Source organism: Oncorhynchus nerka, linkage group LG6, assembly GCF_034236695.1.
Source record: "Oncorhynchus nerka isolate Pitt River linkage group LG6, Oner_Uvic_2.0, whole genome shotgun sequence".
In the NCBI taxonomy this organism is placed as follows: domain Eukaryota; kingdom Metazoa; phylum Chordata; class Actinopteri; order Salmoniformes; family Salmonidae; genus Oncorhynchus; species Oncorhynchus nerka.
The window spans coordinates 72,247,084-72,274,805 of record NC_088401.1 but is presented as its reverse complement, the minus strand read 5'-3'; the positions used below and the strand labels follow the sequence as shown (position 1 = coordinate 72,274,805).

Genomic DNA, 27,722 nt, shown 5'->3' with positions numbered 1-27,722 from the left:
AGCTAAATGAACAAGCCTATAGCCTACAGCATGGAGCACAGTCAGATAACATACAGTATCTAGCCAGCTAAATGAACAAGCCTATAGCCTACAGCATGGAGCACAGCCAGATAACATACAGTATCTAGCCAGCTAAATGAACAAGCCTATAGCCTATAGCATGGAGCATAGCCAGATAACATACAGTATCTAGCCAGCTAAATGAACAAGCCTATAGCCTACAGCATCAAATCAAATCAAATTTTATTTGTCACATACACATGGTTAGCAGATGTTAATGCGAGTGTAGCGAAATGCTTGTGCTTCTAGTTCCGACAATGCAGTAATAACCAACAAGTAATCTAACTAACAATTCCAAAACTACTGTCTTATACACAGTGGAAGGGGATAAAGAATATGTACATAAGGATATATGAATGAGTGATGGTACAGGGCAGCATACAGTAGATGGTATCGAGTACAGTATATACATATGAGATGAGAATGTAGACAAAGTAAACAAAGTGGCATAGTTGAAGTGGCTAGTGATACATGTATTACATAAGGATGCAGTCGATGATATAGAGTACAGTATATACGTATGCATATGAGATGAATAATGTAGGGTAAGTAACATTATATAAGGTAGCATTGTTTAAAGTGGCTAGTGATATATTTACATAATTTCCCATCAATTCCCATTATTAAAGTGTCTGGAGTTGGGTCAGTGTCAATGTCAGTGTGTTGGCAGCAGCCACTCAATGTTAGTGGTGGCTGTTTAACAGTCTGATGGCCTTGAGATAGAAGCTGTTTTTCAGTCTCTCGGTCCCAGCTTTGATGCACCTGTACTGACCTCGCCTTCTGGATGATAGCGGGGTGAACAGGCAGTGGCTCGGGTGGTTGATGTCCTTGATGATCTTTATGGCCTTCCTGTAACATCGGGTGGTGTAGGTGTCCTGGAGGGCAGGTAGTTTGCCCCCGGTGATGCGTTGTGCAGACCTCACTACCCTCTGGAGAGCCTTACGGTTGAGGGTGGAGCAGTTGCCGTACCAGGCGGTGATACAGCCCGCCAGGATGCTCTCGATTGTGCATCTATAGAAGTTTGTGAGTGCTTTTGGTGACAAGCCAAATTTTTTCAGCCTCCTGAGGTTGAAGAGGCGCTGCTGCGCCTTCTTCACGACGCTGTCTGTGTGAGTGGACCAATTCAGTTTGTCTGTGATGTGTATGCCGAGGAACTTAAAACTTGCTACCCTCTCCACTACTGTTCCATCGATGTGGATAGGGGGGTGTTCCCTCTGCTGTTTCCTGAAGTCCACAATCATCTCCTTAGTTTTGTTGACGTTGAGTGTGAGGTTATTTTCCTGACACCACACTCCGAGGGCCCTCACCTCCTCCCTGTAGGCCGTCTCGTCGTTGTTGGTAATCAAGCCTACCACTGTTGTGTCGTCCCCAAACTTGATGATTGACTTGGAGCGTGCGTGGCCACGCAGTCGTGGGTGAACAGGGAGTACAGGAGAGGGCTCAGAACGCACCCTTGTGGGGCCCCGTGTTGAGGATCAGCGGGGAGGAGATGTTGTTGCCTACCCTCACCACCTGGGGCGGCCCGTCAGGAAGTCCAGTACCCAGTTGCACAGGGCGGGGTCGAGACCCAGGGTCTCGAGCTTGATGACGAGGAGCTTGGAGGGTACTATGGTGTTGAATGCCGAGCTGTAGTCGATGAACAGCATTCTCACATAGGTATTTCTCTTGTCCAGATGGGTTAGGGCAGTGTGCAGTGTGGTTGAGATTGCATCGTCTGTGGACCTATTTGGGCGGTAAGCAAATTGGAGTGGGTCTAGGGTGTCAGGTAGGGTGGAGGTGATATGGTCCTTGACTAGTCTCTCAAAGCACTTCATGATGACGGAAGTGAGTGCTACGGGGCGGTAGTCGTTTAGCTCAGTTACCTTAGCTTTCTTGGGAACAGGAACAATGGTGGCCCTCTTGAAGCATGTGGGAACAGCAGACTGGTATAGGGATTGATTGAATATGTCCGTAAACACACCGGCCATCTGGTCTGCGCATGCTCTGAAGGCGCGGCTGGGGATGCCGTCTGGGCCTGCAGCCTTGCGAGGGTTAACACGTTTAAATGTCTTACTCACCTCGGCTGCAGTGAAGGAGAGACCGCATGTTTTCGTTGCAGGCCGTGTCAGTGGCACTGTGTTGTCCTCAAAGCGGGCAAAAAAGTTATTTAGTCTGCCTGGGAGCAAGACATCCTGGTCCGTGACTGGGCTGGGTTTCTTCTTGTAGTCCGTGATTGACTGTAGACCCTGCCACATGCCTCTTGTGTCTGAGCCGTTGAATTGAGATTCTACTTTGTCTCTGTACTGACGCTTAGCTTGTTTGATAGCCTTGCGGAGGGAATAGCTGCACTGTTTGTATTCGGTCATGTTACCAGACACCTTGCCCTGATTAAAAGCAGTGGTTCGCGCTTTCAGTTTCACGCGAATGCTGCCATCAATCCACGGTTTCTGGTTAGGGAATGTTTTTATCGTTGCACAGCCAGATAACATACAGTATCTAGCCAGCTAAATGAACAAGCCTATAGCCTACAGCATGGAGCATAGCCAGATAACATACAGTATCTAGCCAGCTAAATGAACAAGCCTATAGCCTATAGCATGGAGCATAGCCAGATAACATACAGTATCTAGCCAGCTAAATGAACAAGCCTATAGTCTATAGCATGGAGCACAGCCAGATAACATACAGTATCTAGCCAGCTAAATGAACAAGCCTATAGTCTATAGCATGGAGCACAGCCAGATAACATACAGTATCTAGCCAGCTAAATGAACAAGCCTATAGCCTATAGCATAGAGCATAGCCAGATAACATACAGTATCTAGCCAGCTAAATGAACAAGCCTATAGCATGGAGCATAGCCAGATAACATACAGTATCTAGCCAGCTAAATGAACAAGCCTATAGCCTATAGCATGGAGCACAGCCAGATAACATACAGTATCTAGCCAGCTAAATGAACAAGCCTATAGCCTACAGCATGGAGCACAGCCAGATAACATACAGTATCTAGCCAGCTAAATGAACAAGCCTATAGCCTATAGCATGGAGCACAGCCAGATAACATACAGTATCTAGCCAGCTAAATGAACAAGCCTATAGCCTACAGCATGGAGCATAGCCAGATAACATACAGTATCTAGCCAGCTAAATGAACAAGCCTATAGCCTACAGCATGGAGCACAGCCAGATAACATACAGTATCTAGCCAGCTAAATGAACAAGCCTATAGCATGGAGCATAGCCAGATAACATACAGTATCTAGCCAGCTAAATGAACAAGCCTATAGCATGGAGCACAGCCAGATAACATACAGTATCTAGCCAGCTAAATGAACAAGCCTATAGCCTACAGCATGGAGCATAGCCAGATAACATACAGTATCTAGCCAGCTAAATGAACAAGCCTATAGCCTATAGCATGGAGCACAGCCAGATAACATACAGTATCTAGCCAGCTAAATGAACAAGCCTATAGCCTACAGCATGGAGCATAGCCAGATAACATACAGTATCTAGCCAGCTAAATGAACAAGCCTATAGCCTATAGAATGGAGCACAGCCAGATAACATACAGTATCTAGCCAGCTAAATGAACAAGCCTATAGTCTATAGCATGGAGCACAGCCAGATAACATACAGTATCTAGCCAGCTAAATGAACAAGCCTATAGCCTATAGCATGGAGCATAGCCAGATAACATACAGTATCTAGCCAGCTAAATGAACAAGCCTATAGCATGGAGCATAGCCAGATAACATACATTATTTAGCCAGCTAAATGAACAAGCCTATAGCCTATAGCATGGAGCACAGCCAGATAACATACAGTATCTAGCCAGCTAAATGAACAAGCCTATAGCCTATAGCATGGAGCACAGCCAGATAACATACAGTATCTAGCCAGCTAAATGAACAAGCCTATAGCCTATAGCATGGAGCATAGCCAGATAACATACAGTATCTAGCCAGCTAAATGAACAAGCCTATAGCATGGAGCATAGCCAGATAACATACAGTATAGCCAGCTAGCCAGCTAAATAGCCAGATAACAACAAGCCTAAATAGCCTATAGCATGGAGCACAGCCAGATAACATACAGTATCTAGCCAGCTAAATGAACAAGCCTATAGCCTACAGCATGGAGCACAGCCAGATAACATACAGTATCTAGCCAGCTAAATGAACAAGCCTATAGCCTACAGCATGGAGCACAGCCAGATAACATACAGTATCTAGCCAGCTAAATGAACAAGCCTATAGCCTACAGCATGGAGCACAGCCAGATAACATACAGTATCTAGCCAGCTAAATGAACAAGCCTATAGCCTACAGCATGGAGCATAGCCAGATAACATACAGTATCTAAATAGCCAGCTAAATGAACAAGCCAGCTAAATAGCCTACAGCATGGAGCACAGCCAGATAACATACAGTATCTAGCCAGCTAAATGAACAAGCCTAGCCTAGCATGGAGCACAGCCAGATAACATACAGTATCTAGCCAGCTAAATGAACAAGCCTATAGCATGGAGCATAGCCAGATAACATACAGTATCTAGCCAGCTAAATGAACAAGCCTATAGCCTATAGCATGGAGCACAGCCAGATAACATACAGTATCTAGCCAGCTAAATGAACAAGCAGTATCTAGCCAGCTATAGCCTATAGCATGGAGCATAGCCAGATAACATACAGTATCTAGCCAGCTAAATGAACAAGCCTATAGCCTATAGCATGGAGCACAGCCAGATAACATACAGTATCTAGCCAGCTAAATGAACAAGCCTATAGCATGGAGCATAGCCAGATAACATACAGTATCTAGCCAGCTAAATGAACAAGCCTATAGCCTACAGCATGGAGCATAGCCAGATAACATACAGTATCTAGCCAGCTAAATGAACAAGCCTATAGCCTACAGCATGGAGCACAGCCAGATAACATACAGTATCTAGCCAGCTAAATGAACAAGCCTATAGCCTACAGCATGGAGCACAGCCAGATAACATACAGTATCTAGCCAGCTAAATGAACAAGCCTATAGCCTACAGCATGGAGCATAGCCAGATAACATACAGTATCTAGCCAGCTAAATGAACAAGCCTATAGCCTACAGCATGGAGCACAGCCAGATAACATAAACAGTATCTAGCCAGCTAAATGAACAAGCCTATAGCATGGAGCATAGCCAGATAACATACAGTATCTAGCCAGCTAAATGAACAAGCCTATAGCATGGAGCACAGCCAGATAACATACAGTATCTAGCCAGCTAAATGAACAAGCCTATAGCCTACAGCATGGAGCACAGCCAGATAACATACAGTATCTAGCCAGCTAAATGAACAAGCCTATAGCCTATAGCATGGAGCACAGCCAGATAACATACAGTATCTAGCCAGCTAAATGAACAAGCCTATAGCCTACAGCATGGAGCATAGCCAGATAACATACAGTATCTAGCCAGCTAAATGAACAAGCCTATAGCCTATAGCATGGAGCACAGCCAGATAACATACAGTATCTAGCCAGCTAAATGAACAAGCCTGGAGCACAGCCAGATAACCTATAGCATGGAGCACAGCCAGATAACATACAGTATCTAGCCAGCTAAATGAACAAGCCTATAGCCTATAGCATGGAGCATAGCCAGATAACATACAGTATCTAGCCAGCTAAATGAACAAGCCTATAGCATGGAGCATAGCCAGATAACATACAGTATTTAGCCAGCTAAATGAACAAGCCTATAGCCTATAGCATGGAGCACAGCCAGATAACATACAGTATCTAGCCAGCTAAATGAACAAGCCTATAGCCTATAGCATGGAGCACAGCCAGATAACATACAGTATCTAGCCAGCTAAATGAACAAGCCTATAGCCTATAGCATGGAGCATAGCCAGATAACATACAGTATCTAGCCAGCTAAATGAACAAGCCTATAGCATGGAGCATAGCCAGATAACATACAGTATTTAGCCAGCTAAATGAACAAGCCTATAGCCTATAGCATGGAGCATAGCCAGATAACATACAGTATTTAGCCAGCTAAATGAACAAGCCTATAGCATGGAGCATAGCCAGATAACATACAGTATCTAGCCAGCTAAATGAACAAGCCTATAGCCTACAGCATGGAGCACAGCCAGATAACATACAGTATCTAGCCAGCTAAATGAACAAGCCTATAGCCTACAGCATGGAGCACAGCCAGATAACATACAGTATCTAGCCAGCTAAATGAACAAGCCTATAGCCTACAGCATGGAGCACAGCCAGATAACATACAGTATCTAGCCAGCTAAATGAACAAGCCTATAGCCTACAGCATGGAGCATAGCCAGATAACATACAGTATCTAGCCAGCTAAATGAACAAGCCTATAGCCTACAGCATGGAGCACAGCCAGATAACATACAGTATCTAGCCAGCTAAATGAACAAGCCTATAGCATGGAGCACAGCCAGATAACATACAGTATCTAGCCAGCTAAATGAACAAGCCTATAGCATGGAGCATAGCCAGATAACATACAGTATCTAGCCAGCTAAATGAACAAGCCTATAGCCTACAGCATGGAGCACAGCCAGATAACATACAGTATCTAGCCAGCTAAATGAACAAGCCTATAGCCTACAGCATGGAGCACAGCCAGATAACATACAGTATCTAGCCAGCTAAATGAACAAGCCTATAGCCTACAGCATGGAGCACAGCCAGATAACATACAGTATCTAGCCAGCTAAATGAACAAGCCTATAGCCTACAGCATGGAGCATAGCCATACAGTATCTAGCCAGCTAAATGAACAAGCCTATAGCCTACAGCATGGAGCACAGCCAGATAACATACAGTATCTAGCCAGCTAAATGAACAAGCCTATAGCCTATAGCATGGAGCACAGCCAGATAACATACAGTATCTAGCCAGCTAAATGAACAAGCCTATAGCATGGAGCATAGCCAGATAACATACAGTATCTAGCCAGCTAAATGAACAAGCCTATAGCCTACAGCATGGAGCATAGCCAGATAACATACAGTATCTAGCCAGCTAAATGAACAAGCCTATAGCCTACAGCATGGAGCACAGCCAGATAACATACAGTATCTAGCCAGCTAAATGAACAAGCCTATAGCCTACAGCATGGAGCATAGCCAGATAACATACAGTATCTAGCCAGCTAAATGAACAAGCCTATAGTCTATAGCATGGAGCATAGCCAGATAACATACAGTATCTAGCCAGCTAAATGAACAAGCCTATAGCCTACAGCATGGAGCATAGCCAGATAACATACAGTATCTAGCCAGCTAAATGAACAAGCCTATAGCCTACAGCATGGAGCACAGCCAGATAACATACAGTATCTAGCCAGCTAAATGAACAAGCTAAATAGCCAGATAACAAGCCTAGCCAGCATGGAGCACAGCCAGATAACATACAGTATCTAGCCAGCTAAATGAACAAGCCTATAGCCTACAGCATGGAGCATAGCCAGATAACATACAGTATCTAGCCAGCTAAATGAACAAGCCTATAGCCTATAGCATGGAGCACAGCCAGATAACATACAGTATCTAGCCAGCTAAATGAACAAGCCTATAGCCTATAGCATGGAGCACAGCCAGATAACATACAGTATCTAGCCAGCTAAATGAACAAGCCTATAGCATGGAGCATAGCCAGATAACATACAGTATATAGCCAGCTAAATGAACAAGCCTATAGCCTACAGCATGGAGCATAGCCAGATAACATACAGTATCTAGCCAGCTAAATGAACAAGCCTACAGCATGGAGCATAGCCAGATAACATACAGTATCTAGCCAGCTAAATGAACAAGCCTATAGCCTACAGCATGGAGCACAGCCAGATAACATACAGTATCTAGCCAGCTAAATGAACAAGCCTATAGCCTACAGCATGGAGCATAGCCAGATAACATACAGTATCTAGCCAGCTAAATGAACAAGCCTATAGCCTACAGCATGGAGCACAGCCAGATAACATACAGTATCTAGCCAGCTAAATGAACAAGCCTATAGCATGGAGCACAGCCAGATAACATACAGTATCTAGCCAGCTAAATGAACAAGCCTATAGCCTACAGCATGGAGCATAGCCAGATAACATACAGTATCTAGCCAGCTAAATGAACAAGCCTATAGCCTATAGCATGGAGCACAGCCAGATAACATACAGTATCTAGCCAGCTAAATGAACAAGCCTATAGCATGGAGCATAGCCAGATAACATACAGTATCTAGCCAGCTAAATGAACAAGCCTATAGCCATGGAGCATAGCCAGATAACATACAGCATGGAGCATAGCCAGATAACATACAGTATCTAGCCAGCTAAATGAACAAGCCTATAGCCTACAGCATGGAGCACAGCCAGATAACATACAGTATCTAGCCAGCTAAATGAACAAGCCTATAGCCTACAGCATGGAGCATAGCCAGATAACATACAGTATCTAGCCAGCTAAATGAACAAGCCTATAGCCTATAGCATGGAGCACAGCCAGATAACATACAGTATCTAGCCAGCTAAATGAACAAGCCTATAGCCTACAGCATGGAGCATAGCCAGATAACATACAGTATCTAGCCAGCTAAATGAACAAGCCTATAGCCTACAGCATGGAGCACAGCCAGATAACATACAGTATCTAGCCAGCTAAATGAACAAGCCTACAGCATGGAGCATAGCCAGATAACATACAGTATCTAGCCAGCTAAATTAACAAGCCTATAGCATGGAGCACAGCCAGATAACATACAGTATCTAGCCAGCTAAATGAACAAGCCTATAGCCTACAGCATGGAGCATAGCCAGATAACATACAGTATCTAGCCAGCTAAATGAACAAGCCTATAGCCTATAGCATGGAGCACAGCCAGATAACATACAGTATCTAGCCAGCTAAATGAACAAGCCTATAGCCTACAGCATGGATAGCCTATAGCATGGAGCATAGCCAGATAACATACAGTATCTAGCCAGCTAAATGAACAAGCCTATAGCCTATAGCATGGAGCATAGCCAGATAACATACAGTATCTAGCCAGCTAAATGAACAAGCCTACAGCATGGAGCATAGCCAGATAACATACAGTATCTAGCCAGCTAAATGAACAAGCCTATAGCCTACAGCATGGAGCACAGCCAGATAACATACAGTATCTAGCCAGCTAAATGAACAAGCCTATAGCCTATAGCATGGAGCACAGCCAGATAACATACAGTATCTAGCCAGCTAAATGAACAAGCCTATAGCCTACAGCATGGAGCACAGCCAGATAACATACAGTATCTAGCCAGCTAAATGAACAAGCCTATAGCCTACAGCATGGAGCATAGCCAGATAACATACAGTATCTAGCCAGCTAAATGAACAAGCCTATAGCCTATAGCATGGAGCACAGCCAGATAACATACAGTATCTAGCCAGCTAAATGAACAAGCCTATAGCATGGAGCACAGCCAGATAACATACAGTATATAGCCAGCTAAATGAACAAGCCTATAGCCTACAGCATGGAGCATAGCCAGATAACATACAGTATCTAGCCAGCTAAATGAACAAGCCTACAGCATGGAGCATAGCCAGATAACATACAGTATCTAGCCAGCTAAATGAACAAGCCTATAGCCTACAGCATGGAGCACAGCCAGATAACATACAGTATCTAGCCAGCTAAATGAACAAGCCTACAGCATGGAGCATAGCCAGATAACATACAGTATCTAGCCAGCTAAATGAACAAGCCTATAGCCTACAGCATGGAGCACAGCCAGATAACATACAGTATCTAGCCAGCTAAATGAACAAGCCTATAGCCTACAGCATGGAGCATAGCCAGATAACATACAGTATCTAGCCAGCTAAATGAACAAGCCTATAGCATGGAGCACAACCAGATAACATACAGTATCTAGCCAGCTAAATGAACAAGCCTATAGCATGGAGCATAGCCAGATAACATACAGTATCTAGCCAGCTAAATGAACAAGCCTACAGCATGGAGCACAGCCAGATAACATACAGTATCTAGCCAGCTAAATGAACAAGCCTATAGCCTATAGCATGGAGCACAGCCAGATAACATACAGTATCTAGCCAGCTAAATGAACAAGCCTATAGTCTATAGCATGGAGCACAGCCAGATAACATACAGTATCTAGCCAGCTAAATGAACAAGCCTATAGCATGGAGCATAGCCAGATAACATACAGTATCTAGCCAGCTAAATGAACAAGCCTATAGCCTACAGCATGGAGCATAGCCAGATAACATACAGTATCTAGCCAGCTAAATGAACAAGCCTATAGCCTATAGCATGGAGCATAGCCAGATAACATACAGTATCTAGCCAGCTAAATGAACAAGCCTATAGCCTACAGCATGGAGCACAGCCAGATAACATACAGTAGGCCAACTCATATTCTGTTCCACTGAAACACATCTTCATATCATAATGCTTCTTTCAGCCTGCCTAAAATAAATGATGGATTTATTGTGATGCTGCATCAGCGGCTTGTATGAGTGGAGGCCTGCTGGAGATGCTAAACGTGTTTATGTTCATTAACGGTCAATTACCCTGAGATCGGCAGTAATTTGCAAGACAATAACCGGCTGACAAAATGTCATGCCTGCCACAGCCCTATCCCCACCCTACCCACCACCCTAATTATAATCATCACCATCATCTTCTTCATCATCATCATCATCCCGTTTGGATCTGTCCTTGCCATCGGGGGCGAGGGCTGTGGGGTTGCAGACACAGAACCTCTTAGAGAAGTGGACCAGGATTCTCTCTCTCTCCTGGGTCTCACCCATCAGAGGAAAGGCTTTCAGGAAGTTCCTGAGAATTAGGTCAAAGACCAACGAGTGAGCAGGCAGTATTGTTTTCAGGCTAGAATACAAAGTGTATTTGTCCTCACAGTGATATAGGCTACAGGCTACAACCTATTACAAGCTTCCTCACTTTGGTTCGGAAATCGTCAATGATATTTTAAGACTAAGGCTACAGTAGATTAGTACAGTACATTGCACATTCATTCAGTGCAAACATGTTAATATACTTTAAATATCCGCATGCTGTGTTTAATACATGCATTCAAGACAGTCCCAAATCATGGTATACCAGGAGGTGACAGTTAACTGTATTGCAAAATAGAGACACACTACAGCTCTATACTCAGAGAAAGGCTGTTAGGCTAATATGTTGTAAACAGTAATGTGAGAATAGTGCTGACTGGTCTTACCTCAGGGCCTTGTCCAATGACAGGCCAGAGAAGTCAAAGAAGCTGAGTACTCTGACGCCACCAGCTGGCTGAAGTCGTTACTGCAGGATGGACAGAGGGAAATGAAATGGGGGAGGGGAGAAAGAGGGGGAAAGAGAAGGGGGGATTGGGAGTGAGAGAGAGAGAGAGAGAGAGAGAGAGAGAGAGAAAGATATGTGACATTTAAGATGATACAAAATACATATTAATACAATATAAACACTGTGAGACATATGCATGTGTATCAATGTGGAACTGAATGACAGTGTGTGTGTGTGTGTTTGGTCTTGTGTGTGTGGTTGGTCTTGTGTGTGTGTGTGTGTGTGGTTGGTTGGTCTTGTGTTTGTGCCTGAAACCCACTTCTTGCCCAGGTGGCGTGCCACGTCGCAGCGTCTGAAGCCCTCCAGGTAGAACAGACGCTTGGCCAGGCGTTTGGCGGCGTCGCAGTCGGCACGGCAACCGTTGGCCAGGGTTTCCGTGCTGCTTCTCTCCAGCTGCTCCAGGCCGCCCAGCTCCGACTCTGAGTCCGACAGCACGTCCGTGAGGAGGTTGGCATCACTGAAGAGGACACACACGACAGCCTTATTGAGCGTATAGTAGGGCACCTACCTGCCCCACAGAACAGTGCCCTAGTGTGAGCAACCTTCATATGCGTCTTCTACATAACCCTAGCATGATCACTGACAGTCATGATGATGAAAAATTGAGCTATAAACTCCAATTTCAAGAACCTTTTCACTAGACAAGCATAAACAGATAGATACGATAATAAATAAGAATGAGTGATATTCTATCAACATAAGATTGCTTTCTCTCATATAACCCTGATTCAATAATAAAAAATCCTCTGAAGACACAAAGATAGCTTATCTGAAACATAGCCATTCCTACATAGCTCTATCACTCTAACCAAAACACATAAAACCTCCTAAACAATCACTACTGAAATAGTACTAAATACAAACGTCACAGGCCTCAACCAGACCATGTGTCCCTATCATTTTGTGTGTCTCTTTGACATAGTCAACTTTCTCTCTATAGACGATTAACATTTTTCTGCAGAATCTGATTAGAGCAATTGCGTTACTTCCTAAATTCAATACGCTGCGGCACGGTAATGTGTTGGTTGCCGTGGTCACGACGGGCGGCGGAACCCGGTGTCCTGACAGGAGAGACGACGGGCGCAATTACCACCCCTCTCAAATTGATGTCTCCTTCATCACAATTACCCACAATCCTCACTGCAGCCAACAGCGTGCCGAGAACACAGCACAAGCCTCTCACAAGGATGGAACCCCAAACTAGAATAGGTACTCATACCTCCCTCTGTACAAGGAAGATCTACTATTATTTATCTATCCTGAGACAAACAACAAAATAACTGCCCTCCTTACATTCTATTCATCATTATTTTTTAATTTTTTTTGTAATTTATCAGACTCTCTTATCAAGAGAGACTTACATTAGCAATTAGGGTGAAATGCCTTGCTCAAGGGCACAATGACAGATTCTTCAACTAGTTGGCATGGAGATTCGAACCAGCAACCTTTTGGTTACTTGTCCAAAGCGCTTAACCGCTAGGCTACAGTATATGCAGGCACAATTACAGCCCCTCTCAGTTTGATGTCTTTACATCACAATTACCCACAACCCTCACTTCAGACAGCGTGCCGTCAGCAAAAGCCAGAGTACCACAAGGATAGAATTATGCCCAAACCTGCCTCTAGTAACACATTGTCTTCCTCTATATCTAACAGATGCAGTCCCTATCCTTCTCCCTACATTACACCATGCCTAAGTCTTACCACATGTATATTCACAAAAAACATGGTACGTCCTGAATAATGAACAACATGACAGGCCGTGGGTCACAGCGATCCAGGGATCCCCCGTTTGCAAAGCCCCCCCACACACACACACACACACACACACACACACACAGAGTCCCAAATGGCACCCTATTCCCTATATAATGCACTACTTTTGAACAGGGCCAGAAACTAGTGCTCTATTTAGGGAATAGGTTGCGATTTGGGATGCAGCCCTGACTCACAGCCACTCAATGTGGATTCTGCTACTTTATCTTGAGCAAGGTGAAATGCACATGGACCTTCCATTGTAACTCTGCAAATGCATTTGAGTAGATGTTGAGTAGATTTTCCCTTAAGTCCTGAATAGTCAGCCAATGTTTAATAGTGAAACTGTATGTGCCTGTGTGTGTGTTCCCATGCCCTGGCGCTGGGTATAGTTAGAGCATGAGGCTGCATGCCTGTGACTCACATGGTAATCTCTCTCTCCCAGTTGTGTTGGGTGCCATCCACCCCTGGGCCAGCAAGGGAGTGTCAGGTAAAGGGCACGAGGGGTGTGTGGATGTGTGTGTGTGGATAGGTGTGTAAGTGGGGGTCACACTCTATTGCCAAAATATTGCAATTTTGGAATTACGCATCCAGTATGAGTTAATGTGACTAAAGTCCAAAACACCTATTATGTGAGTAAATGGGTGTGTGTGTGTTATTTATGAGTAGTGTGTGTGTGTGTGTGTGTGTGTTTCATAACTGTGACAGATCATCTCCTGAGGCTTCACTGACATCCTCTGTGCAAGGATGTCTTGAGGGATTAACACCAAGGACTCTGGATCATGCACAACCTACTGCTCCCTCGGTCCCATTCTGTTATTCAAAACACAAACACTTCTAAAATAACAACATTCACTGATGCTGCACTACACTATACAGCAGTGACAATAACTGATAAAAGCATAGGAATTATAGTCACTGTAAAAAAAAACAGAGTAACTTGTTAGTTCCTAGGGGCATGTTGAACAACTTTGTTGCCAGTCTCCAATGAAAGTGAGCAACATGTGGCAAGATCAACAGAGATGGTTCATTGATCAACAGAGATCATTGATCAGCATTACAAAACCGTTTAAACTGGCCAAAGTTCAAACCATACAGAAAAATAAGCTATTGTCAAAATTATCTCAACTATACTTAAAGTTGCATAATTTTCATACTATTCATACGGAATAGTCGCAAATCAATGTTAAGTTGATTTATAACCGCTGTGTCAAACCGGAACGGATCAATATACTAATTAAAAATACAGCACACTCTCGCACAATCTCATTCTGACTGAAAAAAACGTCAGAATAATTTTACTGTGATGGGAACCAGAGGAAAAGACTCACAGGAGATCGAGAAGAAAGTCGAAATGAACGTCATATTCCTCTTTCCACATTTTCTCTCCCGCATTCGAGGATTGGGATCAGTGTCATGGAACGCGCGACATCATCCAGCAGTGGTCTGTAAAATCCGGCATTCGATCGATTGCGGTATTTACCCAAAGAGGTTTAAGCAATCCGATTTCGTCAGTCTTTTCCTACACAAACGGTACTCGAAGCCCCGCATGGTTATTACCAGGCTTAAGAGCACAGAATGATCTAACTACAGTGTGTGTAGCCTACTGCCGTTCCCCATAATGTGAATGGATGTGAGATATTTTTTCAATAAGGTTCTTGGAGGTCTCCCTCAAAAGGATGTGAGGGGCGGAGCGACAGAATCTACTGAATTATGTTCCTAAATCTTGTTAGTATACACTCCCTTTGATGATCATGCAGGTCTGTACATAGCCCATTAGGCTACTCACTCACTGGTCTTTTCCCATAGGTTATGTTGTGATGCAAAGAAAAGCCTGTTTTCTTTTGACCTAAGGCTACATTTTGTTGTGTTACAGCCTGAATTTAAAATGGATTACATTGAGACTTTGTGTCACTGCCTACACGCAATACCCCATAATGACATCACAATACCCCTTAATGACATCACAATACCACTTAATGACATCACAATACCCCTTAATGACATCACAATACCCATTAATGACATCACAATACCACTTAATGACATCACAATACCACTTAATGACATCACAATACCACTTAATGACATCACAATACCCCATAATGTGAACGTGTAGTTATGTTTTTAGAAATGATTACAAATTAATATAAAATTAAAAGCTGAAATGTCTTGAGTCAACCCCTTTGTTATGGTAAGCCTAGATAAGTTCAGGAGTAAAAATGTGCTCAACAAGTCACATAATAAGTCGCATAGACTCACTCTGTGTGCAATAATAGTGTTTAACACGATTTTTGAAGGACGGCCTCATCTCTGTACCCCACACATGCAATTATCTGTAAGGTCTCGAGCAGTGAATTTCAAACACAGATTCAACCACAAAGACCAGGGAGGATTTCCAGTGCCTCTCAACGAAGGGTACCTATTGCTAGATGGGTAAAAAAAGTTATTAATTACACTTTGGATGGTGTATCAATACACCCAGTCACTACAAAGATACAAGGTCCTTCCTAACTCAGTTGTCGGAAAGGAAGGAAACCGCTCAGGGATTTCACCATGAGACAGTTACAGAGTTTAATGGTTGTGATAGAAGAAAACTGAGGATGGATCAACAACATTGTAGTTACTCCACAATTAATAACCTAAATGACAGAGTGAAAATAAAGAGGCCTGTACAGAATAAAAAATATTCCAAAACACTCTTGTTTGCAATAAGGCACTAAAGTAAAACTGCTAAAAATGTGGCAAAGAAATTAACTATGTCCTGAATACAAAGTGTTATGTTTGGGGCAAAGAGTACCAATCTTCATATTTTCAAGCATGGTGGTGGCTGCATCATGTTATGGGTACACTTGTCATCGTCAAGGACTATAGTTTTTTAGAATAAAAAGACACGGAATAGAGCTAAGCACAGGCACAATCCTAGAGGAAACCTGGTTCAGTCTGCTTTCCAACAGACACTGGAAGACGAATTCACCTTTCAGCAGGACAATAACCTAAAACATAAGGCCAAATATACACTGGAGTTGCTTACCAAGACGGCAGAGAATGTTCCTGAATGGCCTAGTTACAGCTTTGACTAAATTGGCTTGAAAATCTATGGCAAGACAATGTCCGTCTAGCAATAATCCACAACCAAATTGACAGAACTTGAAGAATTGTAAAAATAATAATGTGCAAATATTTTACAATCAAGGTGTACAAAGGAACGGGATGTTGTCATTACCATGGTGATGCAATTCACTCACAAGGATTCTAGTGAAGCCCTTGGTGTTACGAATCTCTTCGTCGTCTCAGGAGTAGGAAGGATCGGACGAATATGCAGCGTGGTAAGTGTCCATGTTACTTTATTAGCACTGAACACACAAAACAAAATAACAAAATGAATGGAAGAAACAAAACAGTTCTGTAAGGTGACATACACTAAACAGAAAACAACCACCCACAAATCATAGTGGGAACACAGGCTACCTAAGTATGGTTCTCAATCAGAGACAACGATTGACAGCTGCCTCTGATTGGGAACCATACCAGGCCAAAAGCAGAAATACAAAACATAGAACAAAAACATTGAATGCCCACCCCAACTCACGCCCTGACCAAACTAAAACAGAGACATACAAAAGGAACTAAGGTCAGGACGTGACAGTCCCCCCCCCAAAGGTGCGGAATCCGGCCGCTAAACCTAACCCCATAGGGGAGGGTCTGGGTGGGCATCTGTCCGCGGTGGCGGCTCTGGCGCAGGACGTGGACCCCACTCCACCATAGTCTTGGCCCACTTAAGTGGCGCCCTTGGAGCGGCGCCCCTCGCCGCCGACCTCGGACTGGGGACCCTTGCAGTGGGCCCCGAATAGACGGGAGATTCTGGCAGCGTCGGACAGGCGGGAGACTCCGGCAGCGCCGGAGTGAAGGGCGACTGGCAGCGCCGGAGTGAAGGGCGACTCTGGCAGCTCCTGACTGACGGGCGACTCTGGCAGCTCCTGACTGACGGGCGACTCTGGCAGCTCCTGACTGACGGGCGGCTCTGGCAGCTCCTGACTGACGGGCGGCTCTGGCAGCTCAGGACAGACAGGCGGCTCCGGCCGCCCAGGACAGACGGGCGGCTCCGGCCGCACAGGACAGACGGGCGGCTCCGGCCGCTCAGGACAGACGGGCGGCTCCGGCCAGCTCAGGACAGACGGGCGGCTCCGGGCAGCTCAGGACAGACGGCCGGCTCTGGCCGCTCAGGACAGACGGCGGATCTGGCCGCTCAGGGCAGACGGGCGGCTCTGGCCGCTCAGGACAGACGGGCGGCTCTGGCAGCTCAGGACAGACGGCGGATCTGGCCGCTCAGGACAGCGGCTCTGGCCGCTCAGGACAGACGGGCGAACCTGGAGGGAGGAGACGGAGAGACAGCCTGGTGCGTGGGGCTGCCACAGGACCCACCAGGCTGGGGAGACCTACAGTAGGCCTAGTGCATGGAGGAGGCACTGGATGGACCGGGCTGTGGGGGAGCACTGGAGCTCTGGTGCGCAGCCTTGGCACCACTCCTCCAGGCTGGATGACCACTTTAGCCCGGACCATCCAGAGTGCAGGCACAGGTTGAATCGAGCTGTGGGTGAGCACTGGAGATCTGATGCATACTACTCTCACCTCTTCCTTAGGCTCAATGCCCACATTCGCCCGGCATGGGCGGAGCGCAGGCATAGGACGCACTGCACCCTCCCAGCGCCCCGGAGACACAGCACGCAGAGCCGGCGCAGGATACCCTGGGCCGAAACGGTGTATCGGAGACCAGACACGCTGAGCCGGCACAACACGCCCTGGCTGGATGCCCACTCTTGCATGGCACTTGCGGGGGGCTGGCCTATAGTGCTCTGGACTATGAGCGCGTACTGGCGACACTGTGCGCACCACCTCATAACATGGTGCCTGACCCGTACAACGCTGCTTTCGGCAAGCACGAGGAGTGGGCTCAGGTCTCCAACCTGACTCCGCCACACTCCCCATGTGCCACCCCCCAAAAAATTATTGGGGGCTGCCACTCGTGTCTGTCGCGCTGCCGTGCTGCCTCCTCATATCGCCGCCGCTCAGCTCTCGCTGCCTCCAGTTCTTCCTTGGGGCGGCGATATGAGTCCAGAGAACGCTGCTGCTCGATACCACACTGCTTGGTCCTTGGTTGGTGGGTGTTTCTATTACGAATCTCTTCGTCGCCTGAGGAGGAGTCGGAAGGATCGGACCAAAATGCAGCATGGTAAGTGTCCATGTTACTTTATTAGCACTGAACACACAAAACAAAATAACAAAGTGAATGGAAGAAACAAAACAGTTCTGTAAGGTGACATACACTAAACAGAAAACAACCACCCACAAATCATAGTGGGAACACAGGCTACCTAAGTATGGTTCTCAATCAGAGACAACGATTGACAGCTGCCTCTGATTGGGAACCATACCAGGCCAAACACAGAAATACAAAACATAGAACAAAAACATAGAATGCCCATCCCAACTCACGCCCTGACCAAACTAAAACAGAGACATACAAAAGGAACTAAGATCAGGACGTGACACTTGGAGACTTACCCAGAAAGACTCATAGCTGTAATCACTGCCAAAGGTTATTCTAACATCAGAGGTGTGAATACTTATGTAAATGATATGTTTCTGTATTTCATTTTCAATACATTTGCAAGCATTTCTAAGTTCAGTTCTAAGTTCTAAGTTTTCACCTTGTTATGTGCTGTTGTGTGAGGAAAAATCTAATTAGGAATCAGGCTGTAACAAAACAAAATGTGGAATAAGTTAAGGAATATGAATACTTTCTGAAGGCACTGTAACTCTTCAGATTATTAGTCAGATTCAAAGGATGTGGTGTTGTTCTTCTATGTGGCCCTATTGTTGTGTTTTGCGATGCCAACCATCTCTGACTCACCCTCCAAAAGCAGAAGAAGACGTGGATTGGTAGCATTGTGATAGGTATAGATAACTAGCCCAGACACACACACACACGCACACGCACACAAACAGGCAGATATTAATCACCCAGTCTGACTCATCAATACATGGTCCCTCGGTTTTTAAACCCTTCTGATCTTGAGGAATCATGGAGACAAAAAGAAAGGGAGAAGACGAGGAGGGGAGAGGGGGATAGAGGGTAGGAACCTCGGACCATTATCTAGACTAGGCCATAAAGACAGACATTATCTAGACTAGACCATAAAGACAGCCATTATCTAGACTAGACCATATAGACAGCCGTTATCTAGACTAGGCCATAAAGACAGCCATTATCTAGACTAGACCATATAGACAGCCGTTATCTAGACTAGGCCATAAAGACAGCCATTATCTAGACTAGACCATAAAGACAGCCATTATCTAGACTAGACCATATAGACAGCCATTATCTAGACTAGACCATAAAGACAGCCATTATCTAGACTAGACCATATAGACAGCCATTATCTAGACTAGACCATGTAGACAGCCATTGAAAGCTCTTAGAACATAGAGTCTCCGACATACATGTTGTGACAGGACCACAATAGGCCCTGATCACTAAGCTAGATGGAAATAGGATGTTGTCATCCCCATTGTGATGCAATTGATTGACAAGGATTCTAGTGAAGAAATTGTTTATATAAGGCAAACGGGTCACACAGAGATTCAATCCACCAGCGCCATCTGACCTCTCAAATGGCCACCACATTCTAACATTAACTGACATCAGCATCCCCTTTCTAGCAGGCATCATACACCCGTGAACTCAAACAAGTCTGGGTTGAACATTTCTGACATATTTATGAGCTCTCACTCCAAATGTAAAATATGCTCCTGCAACGTCTATAGAAGAACATCGGTTCTTTCCTACTTGAGGACCAATGACGTAGGTCTGGAGAAAGACATACATTCTAAATGTCCTCAGTCAATTACAGTCAAAGTATTTATGATATGTCAAAAAAGGCAGCTAAAAATAGACGGTCATGGAAATAAATCTGGCAAATAACAGCAGTGTGTCTGTGTGAGTGTGTCTTTTTGTGTGTGTGTGTGTCTGTGACATATCGCTGCTGGAACATGAGTGGATTATCTACACATATTACATGGCCAGCACATATAACATGGTCAGCACATATAACATGGTCAGCACATATTACATGGCCAGCACATATAACATGGCCAGCACACATAACATGGCCAGCACACATAACATGGTCAGCACATATAACATGGCCAGCACATATTACATGGCCAGCACATATAACATGGCCAGCACACATAACATGGCCAGCACACATAACATGGTCAGCACATATAACATGGCCAGCACATATTACATGGCCAGCACACATAACATGGCCAGCACACATAACATGGTCAGCACATATAACATGGCCAGCACACATAACATGGTCAGCACATATAACATGGCCAGCATATATTACATGGCCAGCACATATAACATGGCCAGCACATATAACATGGCCAGCACACATAACATGGTCAGCACATATTACATGGCCAGCACACATAACATGGCCAGCACACATAACATGGCCAGCACACATAACATGGTCAGCACACATAACATGGTCAGCACATATAACATGGTCAGCACATATAACATGGTCAGCACACATAACATGGTCAGCACACATAACATGGTCAGCACATATAACATGGTCAGCACATATAACATGGTCAGCACATATAACATGGTCAGTACACATAACATGGTCAGCACATATAACATGGTCAGCACACATAACATGGTCAGCACATATAACATGGTCAGCACATATAACATGGTCAGCACACATAACATGGTCAGCACATATAACATGGTCAGCACATATAACATGGTCAGCACACATAACATGGTCAGCACATATAACATGGTCAGCACATATAACATGGTCAGCACACATAACATGGCCAGCACACATAACATGGTCAGCACACATAACATGGTCAGCACACATAACATGGTCAGCACATATAACACGAAGCAGAACAATCAGTTCCTCTGATATAGAGACTGATGCTGGTTATTTTATCTTGTCTGGTTACAGCCTCAGATCTCTGTATCCTCCTTATCCTGCTCACAAGGGAGAGGGGCCCCGGCTGTCCCAAATGATACCCTATTCCCTTTATAGTGCACTCCTTTTGACTAGATACCATAGGCTCTGGTCAAAAGTAGTGCACTATGAAAGGAATAGGGTACCATTTGGGACGTAACCCAGTCTCGCAGCATGATCACTGGTTACCATACCATCTCCATCACAAGCCCAGCATCTCTGTCTGGCAGAAACGTCATCCGACCAGCAATGATCTGGATACCTACTGTAAAGCTATTCACAAACAGATCGATCTACACTGAACAAAAATATAAATGCAACATGCAACAATTTCTAAGATTTTACTGAGTTACAGTTCATATAAGGAAATCAGTCAATTGAAATATAATTCATTAGGCCCTAAACTAGGGATTTCACATGACTGGGAATACATATATGCATCTGTTGGTCACAGACACCTTAAAAAAAAGTAGGGGCATGGATCAGAAAACCAGTCAGTATCTGGTGTGACCACCATTTTCCTCATGCAGCGTTACACATCTCCTTCTCATAGAGTTGATCAGGCTGTTGATTGTGGCCTGTGGAATGTTGTCCCTCTCCTCGTCAATGGCTGTGCAAAGTTGCTGGATATTGGTGGGACCTGGAACACGCTGTTGTACACATAAATGCAGAGCATCCCAAACATGCTCAATGAGTGACATGTCTGGTGATTAGACAGTCCATGGAAGAACTGGGACATTTTCAGCTTCTAGGAATTGTGTACAGATCCTTGCGACACGGGGCCATGCATTATCATACTGAAACATGAGGTGATGGCGGCGGGTGAATGGCACGACAATGGGCCTCAGGATCTCGAGACGGTATCTCTGTGCTTTCAAATTGCCATCGATAAAATTAAATTGTGTATGTTGTCCGTAGCTTATGCCTGCCCATAATATTACCCCACCGCCACCATGGGGCACTCTGTTCACTACGTTGACATCCGCAAATCACTCACCAACACAACGCCATACACGCTGTTTGCCATCTGCCCTGTACAGCTGAAACCGGGATTCATCTGTGAAGAGCACACTTCTCCAGTGTGCCAGTGGCCATAGAAGGTGAGCATTTGCCTACTTTAGTCGGTTAAGACCCTGGTGAGGACGAGGAGCACACAGATGATCTTCCCTGAGACCGTTTCTGACATTTTGTGCAGAATAATGGTTGTGCGAACCCACAGTTTCATCAGCTGTCTGGGTGGCTGGACTCCGATCCAGCCACCCAGACTGTCTGGGTGGCTGGACACCGATCCCACAGGTGAAGAAGCCGGATGTGGAGGTCCTGGGCTGGTGTGGTTAAAATGGGTCTGCGGTTGTGAGGCCGGTTGGATGTGCTGCCAAATTCTTTAAAACGACTTTGGAGGCAGCTTATGGTAGAGAAATGAACAGTCAATTATCTGGCAATAGCTCTGGTTGACATTCCTGCATTCAGCATGCAAATTGCACGCTCCCTCAAAACTTAAGATATCTGTGGTATTGTGTTGTGTGGCAAAACTGCACATTTTAGAGTGGCCTTTTATTGTCCCCATCACAAAGTGCTCCTGTGTAATAATCATGCTGTTTAATCAGCTTCTTGATATGCCACTCCTGTCAGGTGGATGGATTATCTTGGCAAATGAGAAATACTCACTAACAGGGATGTAAACACATTTGTTCACAAAATTTGAGAGAAATAAGCTTTTTGTGCATATGGAACATTTCTGGGAACTTTTATTTCAGCTCATGAAACATGGGACCAACTCTTTACATGTTGGGCTTGTATTTTTTGTTCAGTATAGGTAGCACCAGCTGGCTTTCTAAGCTGTAATACTAGGACTACATGTGTGTCCTCCTGTTCAGATTGAGAGTGGCTGGGGATTTCAGACATAGAGCTATATGGATTAGAGCTACATTCCAACTGTCCTGGCCCACTGCTGTAGAGAAAGAACCAGTTTGATGCTCTCATAGAGGGTGACTGATACAGTGAACTGACTGACTGGCTGACTGGCTGACTGACTGACTGACTGACTGAGTGGCTGACTGACTGACTGAGTGGCTTACTGACTGACTGATTCACTGAGTGGATGACTGACTGACTGACTGACTGACTGAGTGGCTGACTGACTGAGTGGCTGGGGATTTCAGACATAGAGCTATATGGATTAGAGCTAAATTCCAACTGTCCTGGCCCACTGCTGTAGAGAAAGAACCAGTTTGATGCTCTCATAGAGGGCGACTGATACAGTGAACTGACTGACTGGCTGACTGAGTGGCTGACCGAGTGGCTTACTGACCGACTGATTCACTGAGTGGATGACTGACTGACTGACTGACTGAGTGGCTGACCGAGTGGCTTACTGACTGACTGATTCACTGAGTGGATGACTGACTGACTGGCTGACTGAGTGGCTGACCGAGTGGCTTACTGACTGACTGATTCACTGAGTGGATGACTGACTGACTGGCTGACTGAGTGGCTTACTGACTGACTGATTCACTGAGTGGATGACTGACTGACTGACTGACTGAGTGGCTGACCGAGTGGCTTACTGACCGACTGATTCACTGAGTGGATGACTGACTGACTGACTGAGTGGCTGACTGACTGAGTGGCGGACTAACTGACGGACAGTCTGACTGGCTTACTAACTACCTGACTGACTGACTAACTGACTGGCTTCCTAACTGGCTGACTGGTTGGCTGAGTACTTTTCTCCTCTTCTTTTCTGCAGTTGCTGTTTCCTGCTGAGATAAAGACTAGTTACCCACAATATACTCTATAATGATGTTAGCATTGGGGCTACCAGCTGGGTTTGGGAGAGGTGGGGAACAGAGAGGGGGGGAAGGAAGGGCAGAAGTTAAGGATAAAAGTAGGAGTAGAGAAAACAAGGGGGAGAGGGAGGGAAGAGAGGGAAAGGGAGGGGAGAAGTGAGATGGAGAGAAGGAACATGGGAAGGAAAAAGAGAGAGGGGGGGATTGGTAGCACTGGAGACTAAAGGTCTAACTGTAAAAGAGAACAGACATTGTGCATCTTACTCTGTTTCACAGAATGATGTAAACGAATGATGTAAACAAAAAGCTCATTCCTGCTACTCGACACATCCTCAGTGACAGATGCACGAGAACAGAAAGAGACTCCAAATATGATCACTCAAATGTAACTCCCCTACACAAGTATCTACTCCAGATCGGTCAAAGTGTTCTCCCCGTTCTCTCCCTCTAACACACAGACTGGGAATTCCTCCCTCTAACACACAGACTGGGAATCTCTCCCTCTAACATACAGACTGGGGATCTCTCCCTCTAACACACTGAATGGGAATCTCTTCCTCTAACTCACAGACTGGGAATCTCTTCCTCTAACTCACAGACTGGGAATCTCTCCCTCTAACTCATAGACTGGGAATCCCTCCCTCTAACACACAGACTGGGAATCCCTCCCTCTAACACACAGACTGGGAATCTCTTCCTCTAACTCACAGACTGGGAATCTCTTCCTCTAACACACTGACTGGGAATCTCTTCCTCTAACTCACAGACTGGGAATCTCTCCCTCTAACTCATAGACTGGGAATCCCTCCCTCTAACACACAGACTGGGAATCTCTTCCTCTAACACACAGACGGGGAATCTCTCCCTCTAACACACATACTGGGAATCTCTCCCTCTAACACACAAACTGGGAATCTCTTCCTCTAACTCACAGACTGGGAATCTCTCCCTCTAACTCATAGACTGGGAATCCCTCCCTCTAACACACATACTGGGAATCTCTTCCTCTAACACACAGACGGGGAATCTCTCCCTCTAACACACATACTGGGAATCTCTCCCTCTAACACACAAACTGGGAATCTCTTCCTCTAACACACAGACTGGGAATATCTTCCTCTAACACACAGACTGGGAATCTCTCCCTCTAACACACAGACTGGGAATCTCTCCCTCTAACTCATAGACTGGGAATCCCTCCCTCTAACACACAGACTGGGAATCTCTTCCTCTAACACAGAGACTGGGAATCTCTCCCTCTAACACACAGACAGGGAATCTCTTCCTCTAACACACAGACTGGGAATCTCTCCCTCTAACACACAGACGGGGAATCTCTCTCTCTAACACGCAGATTGGGAATCTCTCCCTCTAACACACAGACTGGGAATCTCTCCCTCTAACTCATAGACTGGGAATCCCTCCCTCTAACACACAGACTGGGAATCTCTCCCTCTAACACACAGACTGGAAATCCCTCCCTCTAGCACACAGACTGGGAATCTCTCGCTCTAACACACAGACTGGGAATCTCTCCCTCTAACACACAGACGGGGAATCTCTCCCTCTAACACACAGACTGGGAATCTCTCCCTCTAACACACAGACTGGGAATCTCTCCCTCTAACACACAGACGGGGAATCTCTCCCTCTAACACACAGACTGAGAATCTCTTCCTCTAACACACAGACTGGGAATCTCTCCCTCTAACACACAGACGGGGAATCTCTCCCTCTAACACACAGACTGAGAATCTCTTCCTCTAACACACAGACTGGGAATCTCTTCCTCTAACACACAGACTGGGAATCTCTCCCTCTAACACACATACTGGGGCTTGCTCTGCACCCGCTGGGCAGAGGAAGGCCAAAGACGATGATGTCACCACCAAAACAATGCCTCATTCAGCTAGGGGCGGGCGGGCAGGAAGCAGGCTCTCGCTTAAACGACAACATCTGCAGAAACAGAGAGAGAGTGCGAGACAGAGAGCGAGACAGAGAGAGAGAGAGAGAGAAAGAGAGAGAGAGAGAGAGAAAGATAGAGAGAAAGATAGAGAGAGCGAGAGAGAGACAGACAGAGACAGAGAGAGAGAGATGCTCTCTTTGAGAACTATGGCTCATAAATACACTGAGCATGTATGATTCCCACCATTCTGGAATCCAGAATGGAATTCAGAATAATCTCTAATGCAATCCGTTCTAGAATTCACCACAACAGCAGCCTTTAGAATTCTGTCTGACTTTCTAGAAAGAGGCACTTAGCTCCATGATATCCTGCACTGATTCAGAAGTGGAACACCAAGTGATCAGCAGAACAGTTCGACAGTATCCCAGCAGACTGCAGTGATCTCTGACAATCTGCCACTGTTTGAAACATTAGACCCAGAGACTGTGGTCCTGTGGGGATAGTAGAATGGCTCCTGACCTATGACCTATATCCAGGTCTCATGTTCCCATGTGTGTCACATTACCACACTAGTGGCTGAGTGGAGCTAGAGGACATGAGAGAACATAGCTATGTGATAATGGACCTAGTTGACAAATTGAAAGGTTTTTGACATGAACTCAGGCTCAAGTATTGCATTGTATATGAACTAGATCTAGCATGCTCTCTCTGGGAGTTGATTACGTATAGTATTTAGTGTAAGTATTTAGTCTAAATTGAGTGTGCTGTGCATAATCTCAACTATAATGTCTAAATAAACCTCCATATCCTGCAGCATTGGACATGTAAGCCCAGCCAGTGGGAGGAGGACGATATGAACAGAACTATCCCCTGAGACACCCAGCCAGACCCCTCTGCTAATGAACCTCAGCCTGCCTGGTCATCTCACTCATGCCCCCTGCTGGATGAGACTGGGACCAGTAGAGGCTTAATTACAGGACATTACACTGTAGTTTGAAGTCCCTTTAACTCCCAAGTGAGCTTCACTAGACATGCTTTAGTAGTGGATAGGCCAGAGACTTTTCTAGGATGATGTCTGAGTTCTGCACTTTGATACACCTAAATCAAGCCTGCTTTCATGGTAGACAACCAGACACAACCTGTGACAACCTACCACTCAATCTAACCCTAGTCATAACCCTAACTTTAACCCTAGCCTTAACCCTAGATTCAAGTCCACACCCTGGCTCAACCCTAACCCAAGCAATTACCCTAAACCTAGCCACAACCACAACGCTAACCCTCAACCACAACCCTAACTCTAGCTTCAAGTCCACATCCTGGCTCAACCCTAGCCATTACCCTTACCATTACCCTTACCTTAACTCACTCAACCTACCATTTTTCCCACTGCTTTGCCCCTACCTTGCTCTCTTACCTCATTGAGTTGGGTATGGCTCCAGAGCCCTCCACTCCTCCCTGGGTGTCTGTATGAAAACCATTAGGGATGTCCCACCGGCCAGGCTGGCTCAGTACAAACTCTGACCTCGTCCCGGTGATGGTGGTCCTTAGTGGGCTTCCTCCAGGTCCAGGCCCAGGCCCTGCAGCACTCTCCCCAGCCTCAGGCTCTCCTTGCTGGGCCTCGGTTCCAGCCTCACTCCCCTCCTGCTCCATGACGGTGGCTAGTTCTAGCTCCAGTGGCTCAGGGCTCTGAAGGAAGGACCTCTGCTGAATAAGGGGGGTGAGTGGCGCCTCGAAGCTGACGCAGCTGTCTGTCTCGTCTGTGAGTGACAGG

At 45.5% G+C, this 27,722-nt stretch overlaps 1 protein-coding gene across 1 annotated transcript in view; it reads right to left on the bottom strand.

Annotated features, from left to right (window-relative positions):
• Positions 1 to 27,668, bottom strand: part of psd2 (pleckstrin and Sec7 domain containing 2) — a 39,328-nt gene extending 11,660 nt beyond the window's left edge. Inside the window, 5 exon segments of the mRNA XM_065019844.1 lie at positions 10,759 to 10,919; positions 11,323 to 11,368; positions 11,371 to 11,402; positions 11,701 to 11,898; positions 27,366 to 27,668. Coding sequence (XP_064875916.1) covers positions 10,759 to 10,919; positions 11,323 to 11,368; positions 11,371 to 11,402; positions 11,701 to 11,898; positions 27,366 to 27,601 — 673 coding nt within the window. The 5' untranslated portion in view covers positions 27,602 to 27,668.
• Positions 27,669 to 27,722: the final 54 nt, after the last annotated feature.